This window comes from Hibiscus syriacus, unplaced genomic scaffold (assembly GCF_006381635.1).
Source record: "Hibiscus syriacus cultivar Baekdansim isolate YM2019G1 unplaced genomic scaffold, ASM638163v2 tig00110045_pilon, whole genome shotgun sequence".
NCBI classification, from domain to species: Eukaryota; Viridiplantae; Streptophyta; class Magnoliopsida; order Malvales; family Malvaceae; genus Hibiscus; species Hibiscus syriacus.
Genome location: NW_024062575.1, coordinates 151,772 through 169,168, shown reverse-complemented (window position 1 = coordinate 169,168; position 17,397 = coordinate 151,772). Strand labels below are relative to the sequence as shown.

At 35.9% G+C, this 17,397-nt stretch overlaps 3 protein-coding genes across 4 annotated transcripts; all 3 read left to right on the top strand.

Annotated features, from left to right (window-relative positions):
• Window positions 1-392: 392 nt before the first annotated feature.
• On the top strand, window positions 393-6,595 carry LOC120213953 (protein IMPAIRED IN BABA-INDUCED STERILITY 1-like). 2 transcript variants are annotated; one of them, XM_039211980.1, is made up of 10 exons: window positions 393-1,231; window positions 1,775-2,059; window positions 2,269-2,586; window positions 3,028-3,255; window positions 3,761-3,858; window positions 4,195-4,282; window positions 4,370-4,409; window positions 4,485-4,906; window positions 5,717-5,849; window positions 6,397-6,595. In XM_039211980.1, exons 1-10 carry the CDS (start codon window positions 800-802, stop codon window positions 6,414-6,416), a joined length of 2,064 nt encoding a protein of 687 aa, XP_039067911.1. In that variant the 5' UTR covers window positions 393-799; the 3' UTR covers window positions 6,417-6,595. The 2 variants fall into 2 exon arrangements, with proteins under 2 accessions (XP_039067911.1, XP_039067910.1); XM_039211979.1 differs by having other exon boundaries at window positions 4,370-4,906.
• Window positions 6,596-8,474: 1,879 nt separating this feature from the next.
• Window positions 8,475-9,570, top strand: LOC120213955. The gene is made up of 3 exons (XM_039211982.1): window positions 8,475-8,982; window positions 9,104-9,217; window positions 9,303-9,570. Exons 1-3 carry the CDS (start codon window positions 8,566-8,568, stop codon window positions 9,444-9,446), a joined length of 675 nt encoding a protein of 224 aa, XP_039067913.1. The 5' UTR covers window positions 8,475-8,565; the 3' UTR covers window positions 9,447-9,570.
• A 1,801-nt stretch (window positions 9,571-11,371) lies between these two features.
• LOC120213952 lies at window positions 11,372-15,450 on the top strand. The gene is made up of 4 exons (XM_039211977.1): window positions 11,372-11,609; window positions 11,887-12,236; window positions 12,322-14,238; window positions 15,098-15,450. Exons 2-3 carry the CDS (start codon window positions 11,890-11,892, stop codon window positions 14,219-14,221), a joined length of 2,247 nt encoding a protein of 748 aa, XP_039067908.1. The 5' UTR covers window positions 11,372-11,609; window positions 11,887-11,889; the 3' UTR covers window positions 14,222-14,238; window positions 15,098-15,450.
• The last annotated feature ends 1,947 nt before the right edge of the window (window positions 15,451-17,397 follow it).

Genomic DNA, 17,397 nt, shown 5'->3' with positions numbered 1-17,397 from the left:
AAACTCTAATGTATTTATTTAAAAAAAGGTAAAGATCCCCTCAAAATTAATCACAAATTAATGAAGCAAATCTAAAAAATTATGATTTTCATTTTTATTAAATTGTGTGATATATATTTTATTTATTTTGCTTCAATATTCAAAAATAAAAGAAAACCACTGGTAATTGAATGCCAGCCAATTTTTTCTGTTGTTATTTGAAATCATTCATACACGGTCACATACAAACAGAGAATCATACAAAATTTCATAAAAACAGAGATCAAAAACATTTTTTTTCTGTTTTTCAGTCAAAAAAACAAGAACAAAGAATATAAACTCCCCAACAAAACAGTGCTGAAACAAAGTATTCCTTTTTTTTTCATTAATTTCCCTAATATTTTATTTAAAACTGTTTTTTTTTCCTTCCTTTTCCCTTTCAATTTCAATCTTTCCGTTGATTTCGGTAGCTTCTGATTCTTTTGTTTGAAAATCCCACTAAAATCTGTGCTTTCTCCTTCTATTACCTTCCGTCATTGTTGCTACCAAATCAAATATTTACACACTCGTATATATATATATATATATATATATATATAGTTCATTGTAAAGGCTTCCATTTTTTGATCTTTTGTTTTTTTTTTCTTTTTAAAGAAGATAGAAGTGATGGGCAGAAGCTAAAAGGGTGAAATTCAGCTCACAGCTGACCTCCACTGTTTGTTGATTCTTTCTCCGGGTCGGGTTGGCGCAAAAAAAAGGAAAAAATAGTAGGGAAGTTGGGGGATCTTTGGGATTTTGATCACATGATAAACAGCCATTGATGGGTTGTGTGAGCTCGAAGCAGACGGTGTCTGTGACGCCTGCTTTCGACAACTCCGGAGCTTTGCGTGACAAAGCGGGCGCCGCCTGTAGCTCCGGGACCAATTCGGGTCGTTATCGGGTCGGGTTATCGGAGCTCGAGAAGAAGCGGAGCAGCGGCGGTAGCGGTAGGAAGACGAAGAAAAAGAGTAGTAACAGTGGGGGCGTGAGTGATTTGGGTGGTGCGTTCGGACTGAGTGGGAGCGACTTGGGTGAGTCGGGTCGTGCGAGTTCGAGATCCGACTCGTTGAGCTTGAGGTTGGGGAATTTGCAAAAGTACATAGAAGGCGAACACGTGGCAGCCGGTTGGCCTGCTTGGCTCAGCGCCGTCGCCGGTGAAGCTATCCATGGTTGGGTTCCACTCAAAGCGGACTCTTATCAGAAGCTTGAGAAGGTTTTAGATTTTCCTCCCCCCCCCCCCCACAATTTTCCATTAAATTTTCTGTCAGAAAATTGTTTGGTTTTGGATTTATTATTGTTTTCCATTTTAATTCTTTTATTTTGTCATTTTCTTCATGTGTATAGTATCATAGTTTCACTTTCATGGGATCTTTTGTTTATGTTTTTGTCTTGAATTTACTTTTAACTGTAAAATTTCATTATTTACAAATAATTCTTGCTGAGTTTTCACTAGATTTCGTGCATGCCAACACTTGAACTCAGGTACAAGATGAGACATTCCCAGAATCGTACCTTATTAGTCATGTCTGAATATATGCTAGTCAAATATATATGTGTGTGTGTGCAACATGCTTTCTTCATTTTTTTCCGAGCTTTTTCGGCATGTGATTTCTGTTTTGATATATATGTGTGTGTGTGCAACATGCTTTCTTCATTTTTTTCCGAGCTTTTTCGGCATGTGATTTCTGTTTTGATATGCCACACCGTTCCAAATATTTGATGTAATGATATTGTACTATTTCAACTGCTTTAACAGATAGGGCAGGGCACGTATAGCACTGTGTTCCGAGCTCGTGATCTCGAGAGCGGAAGGATAGTTGCTCTAAAGAAGGTGCGGTTTGACAATTTTGAGCCTGAGAGTGTGCGGTTCATGGCTAGGGAGATACTGATTCTTCGAAGGCTTGACCATCCAAACATCATTAAATTGGATGGGATAATTACTTCCCGAATGTCGTGTAGCGTATACCTTGTATTCGAGTACATGGAACACGACATCACCGGACTTCTGTCTTGTCCTGACATCAAGTTCAGCGAGTCACAGGTTTGTTCTCTTTGCCTCAGTGGCTAAGGTTAGTCTAATGTTCTATGATAGCACGTGTATCAAACACATTTTTTGGAACCCAACTTGCAGTCATTACGCATTTGGAATACGAAAACCTAAATTTCCCCCTGAAACTCGAATGCATTATAATGTGAGAAAAAACTAGTATTGCACGTCTTTAACAAAGAAAATTGTTTTTTGTTTTGCAGATTAAATGCTATATGAAGCAGTTGTTATCTGGACTTGACCACTGCAATTCAAGGGGCATAATGCACCGGGACATTAAGGGATCAAATCTCCTTGTAAATAATGAAGGAATTCTAAAGATGGCTGATTTTGGTTTGGCGAACTTCTATGGTTCTAGTCGCAGGCAACCATTAACGAGTCGTGTTGTAACCTTATGGTACCGCCCCCCGGAACTTTTGTTGGGTTCTACGGATTATACTGCAGCTGTGGATCTTTGGAGTGTTGGCTGTGTATTCTCTGAACTTCTCCTCGGGAAACCTATCCTGCAAGGCAGAACAGAGGTAAGAACCTTGCTAAAGTGCATACCATTTACGTTAGACTTGTCGTAGTAATTTTAATCTCGAGTCTCGACAAAGAATATTTTTGGATCATTTAAAAAGATAGCAAAAGACCGATTTCATTGGAAACGACTTGTATGATTCTATTACTGTGATAAGCCTGTAGAGTAATTGATTCCTCATGATATGGGAAAGGATCTACCACAAGAACTGAACAAGTTTCACCGTATATAGGAAAGTTTACTAGGAATCAGTTTTGTTGCTGAAAGAGGGCTCGGGGAAATGCCGGTCCTATGTGTCTGTTTATCGAGTATTTCTTTTGAGGTTATTTTCCTTGTGCTACTGTACCGATCGTTGAAGTTTAATTTGAAAATTCTATACGAGTGCTTTATCTGATATTATTGCTTCACCTCAACCACTTCGTTGTTTGATGTTCTTGTACAGGTTGAACAATTGCATAAGATTTTCAAGCTCTGTGGATCCCCACCCGATGATTACTGGAAAAAAGCCAGACTACCACATGCAACTATTTTCAAGCCACAACAACCTTATGATAGCAGTCTCCGGGACACTTTTAAAGATTTACCGGCTACTGCTGTGAAACTGATAGAAACTTTGCTTTCAGTGGAGCCATACAAGCGTGGCACTGCTTCCTCAGCTCTTGTTTCAGAGGTAATTATGCAAGGCAACATAATCGTTCCTCATTTGCAAATTTAATTTGTTATTATTCACCATTATTACGAATCTAATGTGACATTGTGTAACTTGAATTTTAGGCTGCCACAAAAGCCAAATTTAAGTTCGAAACTTAGAATATCTAAAACCCGGGAGCAACTAGTAACAAATAAGCTGAGCTTTAATACCATTTTAAGTATCCATCATAACAGAAACAACCCATATGTAGAGAGGCTCGAGTTGAATATAAAGCGAGAACTACCCAAGCTTAACTAATGTGAAATAACACCGACTAAAATCTTTAATAAACTTTGCTTGTGAAGTAACTTATAAGTAACTTGTTATGAAATTGTCTCATCATTGTTTTTCTTAATATATCAGCTAGCATTTTCTTTCGATTGCAATATTCAGTTTCATACACATGAATGTGCAGATCTTTTACTTCAAATTAGCTTAATTTCCATCATATGCAATATTCTGATTCTTAATTTACAATTTTTAGTATTTCACAACAAAGCCCTATGCTTGTGATCCGTCGAGTTTGCCAGTATATCCACCTAGCAAAGAGATAGATGCAAAACTTCGTGAAGAGGCAAGGAGGTGAGTACTTTATTCGAAAATGTCTAAATGAAGACAATATTTAGATAGTTTTCTGGAACCCGGAACCTTGTCAAGTGCATCTGTATCGAATACTGTTGCATTCCAGTAAATATTTTCACTTTTTTTTACCCTCTTCAGCAACATGCCCTATCAACATTAGATATATTTTGCAAGGTATCACATCAGCTTGACTATTGTTTGTGAACATGATCATTTTATTCCGATGTTTTAGAGAATATGTAGTAAACTAATTCATGTTATAACACTTGACACTAATTATCATCTGCAAATTCCACCCCTTGATGCTGTTTGACATCGTCGACAATGAATTCTCAGGAAAAAGATAAGTGGAAGAGTTCGTGGGCCTGAAACAAGAAAGCCAATAAGAAAACCCCATAGAATAAGTAAATTAGCTCCAGTTGAGGTCTGTTGTCTCTCTTTTCCTCGTGCCCCTATATTTGTATTTGAGGTTACTCGGGAAACCAATTTTCGGTACAACTTTCACATGCAGGATGCCCCTGCACAAGCTCAAGGTTCTCATAAGGTTAACAGTGATCGTGTGCACAAGTCTAAGCAAAGAAATGCTACCATCAGTGAGGGAGTGACAAATCCATCTACTTATGCAGTCGAAGAAGCGGCTCATATAAAGCATGCATCCCAAGGTGATATTCCTTTTTCCGGCCCGTTACAAGTTTCTACATCAAGTGGCTTTGCGTGGGCCAGAAGACGAAAAGAGGATGCATCCATAAGATCACACTGCAGATCTATATCAAGAGGTCAACTTTATAATTCTTTAGAGCCTTCTGCTCAGTTACATGCACGAAATAATTGCGATTCGAAAAGAAATGAGAACTGGGAAGTACTATATGGAGTCCATGCTGATTCTAAAGGCCATGATTCATATGAAGCTGCCAATCGTGCTATGCAAAAACAATGGAGCCAGTTTGAGCATCCAGATTCACTCGATGCTTCTGATGGATACCACTCACAAGAGCTGTCATTGGCACTTTATCAAAGAGAAGAAATGGCAGCCAAGAGAAATAATTTGGTATGTCTGTAGATATTAGAACCCGAAATTACATCGAAATTTTGTTCTTGACATCTACTCTAAGCTTCTTTTGCGGATTGCATGGCATTGGTTATTCAGTTTTATTTCAATGTTGCATGAAGAATCATGTAATCATATCGATTCAAATGATTCGGTTCTATATAAAACTATAGAGAGATTGAAACTTTATTAAGATGCCCTATATTGGTTGGTTTTCTTTCTGGGTTAATTTTTGGTGACAAATATTTGGTTATGAACTTTAATAAGTATCTCTGAAAATTATCAATATAAGAAATTGTTGGATTACTGCAATGAACTTCAATAAATTGGAGGCTTCAGAAGTGTAGGTTTGGCCTGTAATGATAACAATTACATCACTGAAGTGAGGCAACTGGCATGAATTGACTATTTTGAACTATGTTACTTGGACTCGAGTGTGAGTATCGGATATTAATATGTCATCGACAAGGGTATGTTAATGTTCTTAAAGGGTCTTTGGATGGTCATATCCTATGCACATGTTCAGAATGTGTCATACACTTCACTTATAGAAAAATGAAGAGTCCGAGCAACATAGATTTTGAAAATATTATTTTAAATGAATGGAGGCGTCTATTTTTCTGTAAATTTAACAAGAAACTACCTTTCATACGCACAGCTCCTTATTTTTCTTGTTAGAACTGAAAGAAAATGAAGAAAAATAACCCATTTTTACCTATGCCCCTAAACTCAAATCAGAAGACATCATCACATCAATTTCTTTAGAATATGCATTTTGATCAAATCATGTTATATTGTTGTTCTTGACAGGATTACGAAGATGAAAGGGAGAAAATCGAATTCTCGGGTCCCTTACTGTCTCAATCGCATAGAGTCGATGAACTGTTGGAACGAAACGAACGACAGATTCGCCAAGCAATACGAAAGTCATGGTTCCAAAGAGGTAACACAGAAAAAACCGAATCGACTTTTCTACCAACCGCTGTTCATCTTAAACATAAATGATTTCTGTTGCCATCCACTTTAGTTTAATGCCTGCCTTTAAGTTACATGGTTGCCATTGTTGATTGCTGCCTTTATGAATTGGTTGAGATTAATATGCCATTGATTTAGGTCCATTAAATGAAGAAAGTGTGAGACAACTATTTACTTTTATGATGCCTGTTGTGTTTGTGTTTATAACTTCTTCTCAACCACTTTATGTTGACTTCAAGACACCATTTAAAGCAACCATCAAGATAGAAACTTGATTAATGATGAAAGGTGTATGTGCTTAAATCAATGTCGTCGAACAAGATTAGACTCAGGTGTGAGTATCGAGTGTAGCTGTATTCAAAATTTTCAATATTGGTATGCATTTGGAGAGAATTTGGAGGATTATACCCCTTGACTCACGTATCGATACCATGAATACTTAGAAAAAAACGAGGGTTCAGAAGCAGCAGCATTTGTTTAACAATGTTTATACTGATAATTTATATGCATTGCAGGGAAGAAACATGGGAAGTAATCTTCAAACACTCCACGTGCGAAACCAAAGGTTTCTGTAAAATGAACTGGCCCTTGAATAATACCAATGCATCATCAAGTTGAAGTTTTTGCAGAAACAAATATGGTGAAGAACAAAACTGGCAAAACTACCATATGATATATGGTAAAGATGTTTATTCATAGAGTTTTGAAGGGAAAAAGAAGGAACCAGGGCCCTGCCTTGGCTATGGTGATGAGTCTCTTTTTGCAAAGAAGCATGATTGATTTGGTTTTCCTTTTTCAGAAACTTGAAATTGAAGTTTTGTACTCTTTCTTTGTCCTCATCACCATGATTGTGAGCAGCAGTCTTTGTATATTATAATCATGACATGATTCTTCAGGCTTATTCAGTGTTACTTTGATGTTGTTTTTCTCTTTATCCTTATTACTATGTCTAGGGTTCCTAAAAATGAACATTAGTTGAGTGGTAAAAGTTTTGTTTTCAAATCATATTATATGTAAGTTTTATTTTTTTATTAGTCTCGGTGAATACAAGATAGTATCTGTTTGAAAGGTTCTTAATCATTTGAAAATGAACCTAGTGGTTGAATCCAAGAATTCAAGAGATCTTTAGTTGAGCAACTTTTAGTTATTTATTATTTAAATATTATAATAAAAATATTTATGGTAAATTATGAGTTTAGTATCTAAACTATTAGTTTTAGCCGTTTTAGTACCTAAACTTTCAGTTTTCAAAACCATACTTAAATTTAGTTTTTGTTTCATTTTAGTATCATGTTCAAAATTTAATGTTAATTTTGAAAAAAATTGAAAGATTATGTACTAAAACGGATCAAAACTGATAGTTTAGGTACTAAACACTTTAAGTTTTTGACGGTGGGTACTAAAATAAAAAAATAAATGTTAAGTAAGGGTTTGAAAAAATTGAAAGTTTAGGTATTAAAATAGATCAAAATTGATAGTTTAGGTACTAAATGTGTAATTTACCCAAATATTTATGTAAAATATTATCTTAGGTAAACTATGTGTTTATTACCTAAGCTATTAATTTTGTTCCGTTTTAATACCTAAACTTTCAATTTTTTCAAAACCATACTTAATGATTAGTTTGTGTATCGTATTAGTATTAATTTAACAACTTAGCGATAAGTTTTGAAACAAATTGAAAGTTTAGATACTAAAACGGACCAAAATTGATAGTTTAAATACTAAACACGTTATTTTTTTAATGACAGGACTAAATGAAACAAAAACTAAACGTTACATATAATTTTTTAAAAAAAATGAAAGTTTATATATTAAACATATTAAAAATATAGTTTAGGTACTAGACATGTAGTTTACCCTAATCTTTAATTACTTTTAGTCACAGTTATAACCGAGAATTAGGGGTGTAAATGATATATCGGAGAATAGATCGTGAACTATTCGTATAACGTTCATTTGTTTAGCTAAATAAAGGAGTAAGAATAATTTTTTTATGTTCATTTAATAAACGAACGAACACGAACAGAGGTATATTCGATTCGTTTATGTTCATGAACATGCTCGTTTATAAGCCCAATTATGAGCTCGTTTATCGACTAGTTTATTTACGTGCATGAACAAACTTGTTTATCCGGTTTTTCTCTCTTTTTTTTTTTCTATTTTAAATGTTAGTGAAGATAGTGACTAAATTGAACACATGATAAAAGGTGAAATTTAAACTATTAATTTAAAGAGTTTAAGTACTAGTGACATAATTTTATCATTTTTCTTTAGTTTGAAAAGATAAAACTAAAGATTCAACATATAAACAAATGTCAATACTAAATAAACATATTCGAGAAGACTATACGAACACGTTAATGAATATATAAATGAGTATATTTATAAATATTAAATGAATATGTTCGTCAATAATAAATAAATAATCACAAACATCTTTAAAAATAAATAAACGAATAAAATTATGATACTAAAAATTTAAACGAACTCAAACCGAAGATAAATATTTTATAAAATAAATAAACGAACGTGAACATACCGACAAAATTTGATTCATTTACACTGCTACGAGAATTCGGGGCAAAAACCAATACCGTAAATTTTTCTTTTTGTTTTCGCCACGGAAATCAAGACAGTGCGAAAATTAACGGAGAAACCTTAGAAGAAAAAAAAACTAAAAAATGGTGGCGATTTCTTTGTACAGAGGGAACCTCCACCGTGCACCGGACGTTACTCGGCGATGGCTAATGCCGACTCCCAAAATCTCACTCAAAGACTTCAAATCCCTCTTGCACCGCCGCAACAAAGATCTGTGTCTCCTCCGTTCCCCTTCTTCCTCTTCTAACCCAAACCATCAAATTCAATCTTCCGTGCCCACTGCTCCTCCTGTTGACCTCAATTTGAAGGCCAAAGTTGAGTCTGACCCGTGTGAGGGTTTGAAAACTGGACCGCCTCTAACGAAGGTCAAGGTGGAGGTAGTTGCAGGATCCGACGATGGAGATTGTTTGGTGAAGCCGATGGATGAGAAGACCGCGAAAGATGCCAGTTTGCTAGTGGATGAGAAAGAGAGGCCGCCTGAGACTAAAACAAACGCAGAGGTATTTTTGTCAGCTCGATTCTTGAGCATAAATTCTGAGCTTGCGTATTAGTTTATTTGAAAGTGCTAAATTAATTGTTCTTGTTTGCTGAAATGTTGTTGATTTGTTTATGGATTGTTAGACTGTCGAAAAAATGAATTATTTAAATGGGAAAGAACAAAGGAAAAGGGATGTTGAGGAGAAATTACAAGTTTTTAATGCGAAGAAGCATGGTTTAGTGCAAGTACTGAAGCAGGCAAGCATCAATTCTAATGCCTCTTCGTATAGGAGACGTGCTAATGAGAATCACATTCCTGAACTTAATTTGTAGTATTTGATAGATCTTGAACGCGGAGGAGGAGTTGAAGAGAAGAAATAACACACAAGGTACAGCGAATCGTCCAGCTGTTTCACTTCAAGTGGAAACCACAACTGACTCTGGGTCGATGACGAAGATTGTATCCCCGGATGGGCTCGGATGCTAATGTTGCTCGAGAGAATGAAGGAGCTGATGCTGATGATGTTTCAAACCTTAACGTTCATTCTCGTCACATGTTTCGGATGAGCAGTGCATCCCCATCTTCAGAATCTCCTCTTAGAAGACCTACCTACATTTAACATACTCTGGTAATGTACTAAATTTGATCTCCCTTTTTTTCTAGTAACATATCGATACTTGAACATCCATAGATATTATCTTTCATCATCGTCAAAGTAGGTGGTTGAGCTAGGAAGCTAAAGTTGATCGGAATGTGTAATTCGATATCTCTTAACTGTAGGATAATGTGCATTTTTGTTAAGATCTGAACCTTAATTTACCTTGAATCCTACTTTTCGTTTAGATTTAGGAAATCGCCAATTGTATATCTTATGAATCACCACAAGCTTCTTTCCCCGGATGATTTGCTGTTTCTCGAATGCTTTACACTTGCTTTGTATGGGAATTTAAGATTAATCACGCTTATCAGGATGTCGGTAGATAATAAAGCCTCCTTTCGTAGCTTAGAGCCTTGCCTCGTAATAGTCAGCATCAACTGCAAGATGTTCTATTAGTAATTTAGAGAAATAAAATATGAACTATTACTAAGGATCACATTGTTTAGATTTAACAAAAGTAATTTAAATATGATACTATTATCAATATAAATAATCTTACCTTTTGTTAAATAAACATCTGAGATGGTCATGGGTTAGTTCTAAATCTAGGGATGACAAATGGGTGAGGTGAGGTGGATGCGGATACCTCTTTCCTTATGCTTTTATGTATCTAATATTTTTGTATCCATCATTTATTTACCATCCACGAGAGGTAAAATTTTTAAATACACATCCGTTCATGTGGGTATATCTTTAAATCCACCACACACTCACTACCCAACTGGTTATCCACCACCCATCTCGTACCCACTTGTACCCGTCCATATCCGTCTGTCAATATCCTCACAAATTATATAAGCGACGATCTTCAATTCTAAAAATATTATACTCTAATATTTGATTAAATTACAAGTCATGTCCTATAAAATCTTAAGATTTACATAATGGTTTGTAAAATTATATCTAAATTCATAATGGTCTAAAATTTATATGGTAAATAGTTAGTAGACGAACGGATGTGGGACGGGTGGTTGCGAGGCGAGTAAGGTTCCACTAATCACAACGTGTATGACTTTTTACATCCACAACCGTCCACTATCCACTAAACTTATACCCATCTCCGCCCCAATTGGAGTGGGTGCGATGCGATATCCACGAAATTATATCCATCTGCCCTCCTTAGTCAGGTTAATTTGGCTATTTTATATATCTAAATTCAATTTGAGTATAGTACCTTTCATTCCTCACTTGACTTATTCGAATTTAGAAAAGTTTCAACTTGCTCAAAATTTGGTTTGGGTTTTAAGATAAAAGTTTACACTCTCACTTGATACAAATATATTTATATTTTTTTTATTGGACAAAATACGGATCCAATTGATGAAAATATAAATAATTTTATCTCTAAATATATAAAAGTTAATTATACTATTGTTCTTGGGTCAGACCAGACATGTTTTATAAAAAATTGAATCTGACCAGAATCATAATTAAATTAAAAAATTTAACTCGAATAATTTAAAATTAACCTTTATTTGACCATCAAAATTATATACTTCAAATATCTTTGACTCAAATCCAAAAATGATCTGACTCGAAAATAATTTGAACAAAAAATTATGAATTTATAAAAAAATTAAAAAAAAATTATAATTCATATTACAATAATCTAAAATCAACACAACACAAAACAAAAACTAACTCCACCTACCTAATGGACAACTCTTGTCATAGTCCATCTAAATCATCTTAAAGAAATCAGACACCAAACCAAACCAGAGGGCAGTCAACACATCTATAAATAAAATAAAATAAAATAAAGAGGGTCGAACAAACCAGAAGGGTTGCAATTGGAAGTGAGTATAGCATTAGGCCATTAGCATACGCTGCGGTTTGTATTGAATTCCTTCATCGTTCGAGTTTTTGAGGGTATTTGGGATTCGGGTCTAGGCTTTGGGTCTCTGGGCGTCTCTTCAAATTTCAAGGATTTAACCTCCCAATAACAGAACCAAAAGTAAAAATCCCACCTTGCTGACGTTTCTCCATTTAAGGTATCTTCTTTTCTCTCTTTTTTCAATTCAAACTCCGTAGATTTTAGGGTTTCTGCCCTATTCATATATGCTTTCCCCCCTTCTTTTTGGCTTTCTTCTTTGTTTTCGATTCTGGGTTTTTGCAAGTTGTTTAGTTTCCACAGGTTACTGCTTTAGTATTTGATTTCTTTTTTAATTTTGTGTGTTGGGAAAAATAAAATTACCATCTTTTTCTTTTATATTTCATGTTTACTTAATGTAGTTTTTGTCGTGGTTTATTTGGTTTTCTCCTGGTTAGGCCATGGCTGGGAAGAAAATTATAGCAATATGTCAGTCTGGTGGCGATTTTGTCACCAATAAAGACGGTTCTTTGTCCTACAATGGCGGCGAGGCCTATGCTATAGATATCAATGAGCAATCCAAGTTAAGTGATATCAAGTCTGAGATAAAAGACATGTTTAACTTGAGGTCTGGTAACATGTCTATCAAGTACTTCCTCCCTGGGAACAAGAAGACCCTCATAACCATCTCCAAAGAAAAGGATTTGCATCGCATGCTTAACTTCATCAGCGAAACTTCGACCGTTGATGTCTTCATTGTGCCAGAGGAAGCGGCTGCTCGGAATGTTTCCAACATGCCTGCTAGTAGGTAGTTACTCGTCGTGTTTTTGAATTTTGAATTTACCATCTAAGTTTGCCCTACCTGTCGTGGTTATGTATTCTTAAAGGTGCAGGTCGAGCGGGATGACTATTTCAGAAGTTGGGGTTCCTATTGTTGCGCCTGCCAATGCTGATGTTGGGATGATCAATGGCATCGACCAACTTGACTTGGTCATGCCGAATGAAACTCCTTTGGACTGTATGCCCCTTGATATGAATGATGGGAAGCATCTTAAAGCTGCTGAAGTTTGGGAGAATACGATAACTGGTGTTGACCAAAGATTTAATAGTTTTAATGAATTCCGAGAAGCTGTGCATAAATACTCAGTTGCACATGGTTTTGCTTATAGGTTTAAGAAAAACAACCACCATCGTGCTACTGTTAAATGCAAAGCTCAAGGCTGCCCCTGGAGGATATTTGCGTCACAACTGTCCACTACCCAGTTGATTTGTATCAAGAAAATGAACACGACGCACACATGTGAAGGAGCAGCTGTAAAAGCTGGGCACCGGGCAACAAGGGGCTGGGTGGGAAGTATCATAAAGGAGAAATTGAAAGCTTCTTCCAACTGCAAGCCAAAAGACATTGCCAATGACATCAAAAGAGAATATGGAATCCAACTGAATTATGCTCAGACATGGCGAGCAATAGAGATTGCCAAGGAACAACTTCAAGGATCCATTAAAGAGGCATATAATCTCTTACCTTATTTCTGTGAGAAGATAAAAGAGACTAACCCGGGCAGTATTGTCTCCTTTATTACAAAGGATGACTTGAGCTTCCATCGACTCTTTGTCTCGTTTCATGCCTCGATATCTGGTTTTTTACAAGGCTGTCGACCCCTAATTTTTCTTGACAGTACTATTTTAAATTCAAAATACGGAGGGACGTTGTTGGCTGCAACCGCCGCTGATGCAGAGGATGGTATTTTTCCTGTAGCTTTTGCTGTAGTTGATGCTGAGAATGAAGACAATTGGACTTGGTTTCTAGGGGAACTCAAATCTGCAGTTTCTACTTCAAGCCAGTTAACATTTGTTGCAGATATTCAGAATGGTTTAAAGCGGGCACTGGCTGATGTATTTGATAAATGCTACCACAGCTATTGTTTAAAGCATCTTGCCGACAAACTCATCAGAGATTTAAAGGGGCAGTTTTCTCATGACGCCAGACGGTTTATGATCAATGACTTTTATGCTGCTGCCCGTGCACCACGACTTGAAGGTTTCCAGCAAGCTGCTGAAAATTTGAAAGCCATTTCTCCTGAAGTTTACGAATGGGTCATCCAAAGTGAACCAGAGCACTGGGCAAATGCTTTTTTTGCAGGAGCAAGGTATAACCACATGGTCTCAAGCTTTGGACAGGAGTTTTTTAGTTGGGTATCAGAAGCACATGAGTTTCCTATAACACACATGATTAATCTATTACGGGGTAAGATGATGGAGTCGATCTACAAACGTCGTGTGGATTCCAGTCAGTGGATGACAACCTTAACTCCAAGTAACGAGGAAAAGTTGCAGAAGGAAACAGCGATGGCGCGGTCGCTTCAAGTGTTACTCACACATGGTAGCATATTTGAAGTTCGTGGGGAATGTGTTGAGGGGACATCTGTTGAGGTTGTTAATATAGATCATTGGGACTGCAGCTGCAAGGGCTGGCAACTTACCGGTTTGCCTTGTTGTCATGCTATTGCTGTCTTTGAATGCGTTGGTAGAAGTCCTTATGACTATTGTTCTAGATACTTCACAACCGAGAGTTTCCGCTTAACATATTCCGAATCCATTCATCCTGTTCCAAATGTGGAAGGACCAATCGAGGATGAATCACTTGAGGTAGCTGTTACTGTAACTCCTCCAACTGAACGCCCACCAGGTCGACCAAAGAAGCAGGAATCAATAGACCTTCTTAAACGGCAGCTCCAATGTAGCAAATGCAAGGGCCTTGGCCACAACAAGAAAACTTGCAAAAACACCTAGTGTAGATGTAGGACACTGTAAGTAGGCAACTACTCTTCTTGGTTTTACAGCTATATAAGGTTAAATAGTTTTAGTTGGCTGTCTGAACTGTTCTTCTCTATTTGTCTTTTTATGATGCCACTACCAACACTCTATTCGAACAAATTTCTTTTGTATATCTCCATCTTCCATGGCACTTTTGGTGATGTTTTAAAAGTTACGTAGCATTGTGTTAAGATTCACCCAAAAAAACTGGGTCTTTTATATTAGCTTTGAGAATTAGACTGACTTGTGTTATACTGGTAACTACACTAATGATCGTCATTTGATGTTTCACTTGACAATCTTATTCGGTTAACACACCGATTCCAGGTTACAGTCAACATTGTGTCTAATCTGAACATTATATTTCCTAGTCCGAGTCAACACTGCTTAGTTAAGAACTCTGCTACCCTATGCTCCGCTTGGTAAGCTGCCTTAGGGGTAAATGGGTGATAGAATACTTGATAGCTTTGTGCTACATTTGCCTTATGTTCTTGAAAACTTGCTAGTTATATCCATATATTCTTCCCTGTCATTATATTCATATATTACGCCTATCATTGCATGGTCTGTTGAAGTTGCTGAGCAATGAGTGTTGATTTTATTGCTTGCATTTTATTTTCCATGCATTAACCTGGGAACCAAATGCGATAGAACTTTACTGATCATATGTACCATAGGTCGGATTTGCTTCTTGTTCTTGTGTGGCACCATAGTTCATCTCATAGACATGATGAATACATGATTTTTGTGATTTTCGAAGATTCATGCTTATACAAGGCTGTCGTTCACTGATCTGTGTGCATGCGTTGTCTTCGTTCCCTTGCTAAAGGTGTGTTCTTTTTTACAAATCAGTGGCTTATTTGGACTCTTAGGGGGGGGGGGTGATTTCTTTCACTACTTCTGTCATTGCCCTGATCCTTCATCACCATTCCAAGTGCTGACCGACTATCTGAAAGCAAGCATATGCAGTAACAGTAACGTCAAGGAGCTGCGGAGACTGACCTTTTTTACTTTCTGTTTGTAAGAATATGAAAAAAAATCCAACAATTATGGTCTTAATTCTTTTGATTTGGTGATGATGAGGTGAGTAATAGGCAGGAGCAGGGCTTAACATGGTGTGGCATTTTGTTGGTTAAACTGAGATGTATTTCCCTTATCGGTTAACTTAGAACACTTTGAATGTAGTTGGTTTTTTTTATGCTTTCTATCTCGTTTCGTTTAGTACAAGTCATGCAAATGAATGGAAAGAATAAGCATACGAATATGTTGACATATATCTATGACTTATAATTCACTATTACAAGACGGCTTTGGGAAAACTATATAAAATATCCCATTCTCACCCTTTATTTAATTAATAATATTTTAGGGTAAAGCATACAAATAGCCCTCCAATGATAGAATATTGTTTTGTTGAGTCCCTAACTCTCAAAAGTTACAAAATGATCATCCAATTATAGGATATTATTTTGTTGAGTCTCCTAACTATTAAAAGTTACAAAATTATAATCTGACTATTCATTATTTTACAAACTTATTATTTTCTGTTAAAAAAATAACATCGATCTGAGTTGGATGACAATTTGTTGTTTGAGATATGATAGTCGTTTAAGATTCTGGGATCATGTTTTATCATATCTCAGACAACAGATTAACATTCAGCTCAGGCTGTCGTCAATTTTTTTAACCAAAAAAAATAAATTTGGAACATAAGGAATAGTCAGGTGATCATTTTGTAACTTTTAATAGTCAATAGACTCAACAAAATAACATCTTATAATCGGGAGACTGTTTTGTAACTTTTGATAATTAGAGGACTGAATAAAACAACATCCTATAATCGGAAGACCGTTTGTATACTTTATCTAATATTTTATTAGTATAGTCTGAATTTAACATATAAAAATATATTTTTAAATTTTATTGAAATTTTCATTAAACTCAAATTATCTATACTATAAACATATATATACATTTATAATTATATTCATATGTTTTAAATATGAGAAAATAAACTCAGTGACCAAAAATGCCTTATAATATACGATTTTAACCAATTTTTTTTGGATTTACCAAAATGACCAACTAAATCGCAATGCGATCGATAATTCGCAACGCGATCTCCGATATCGCAAATCAGTTTCCAGATTCGCAACGCGATTCTGACTATCGCATTGCGATTTCCCAAATTTGCGTTGCGATTTTCCTAAATCGCAATGCGAATATGTAAATCGCAATGCGATTACGTAAATCGCAACGAGATTCTGACTATCGCAATACTGAATTTCAAATTCGCAACTCGATTTCTGAATTCGCAACATGTTTTAATTTCGCAACACAAATGTTTTGGGTATATAACTACGCAGCAGCAGCAACTCATAACCTAAATCGCAACTCATTACATCTCCATCTATCACTCTCTCTAGTGACATTCGTTCCTATATCCAACGACATCCTTCCCCATCCGGCAACAGGTTTTAGTTTCGCAGCTCGTTTGTTTAGTCAATTAATTTACAATAATGAAATCATCTAATGTTGATCATGTTTGGATAGATTTATGTTTTGGAGGGTCATGGGAGAATGTTCATGGTGTTTTACAATATATGCCTTTACCCATGAATTTCAACTAAAACTGTCATTAAAAAAGTTAACTTATGAAACTCTAATGTTACGTGTTGCAAATAAATTGAATTTAGATCCCCTAAGTGGATTTAGGCTATCTTATCAGAGAAATGGTAAAGTTTATTTGTTAACCGACAATGAAGATGTTGAACGATTCATTGCTTACATTAGTGTTTCAAGTGATGATGTTACATTGTATGTTGTTGAACCTAAAAGTAGTGAAGTTGGGTCAGTAGCGGGTAGTAATCAACTAAGTTTTTCAACCCCAGTTTATGGTGCTCAAAATTTAATGGTTCCACCACAATTTCATCACCAAGCAAATATTGTTTCACCACATTTCCAATACCAAACACAATCTCAAAACCCACAACCTTTCCCTAATCCAAATCCCAATCAACTTTCAGCACCAAATTCCGGTTTTCGTATTGACCAGTTAGACGATGATGAGCCAACAAAAAAAATTGTGAGTACTAGTCAGTATTCGAAATTTGATCTTGGTCAATACCCGGACTTTGATCTTGGTCAATACT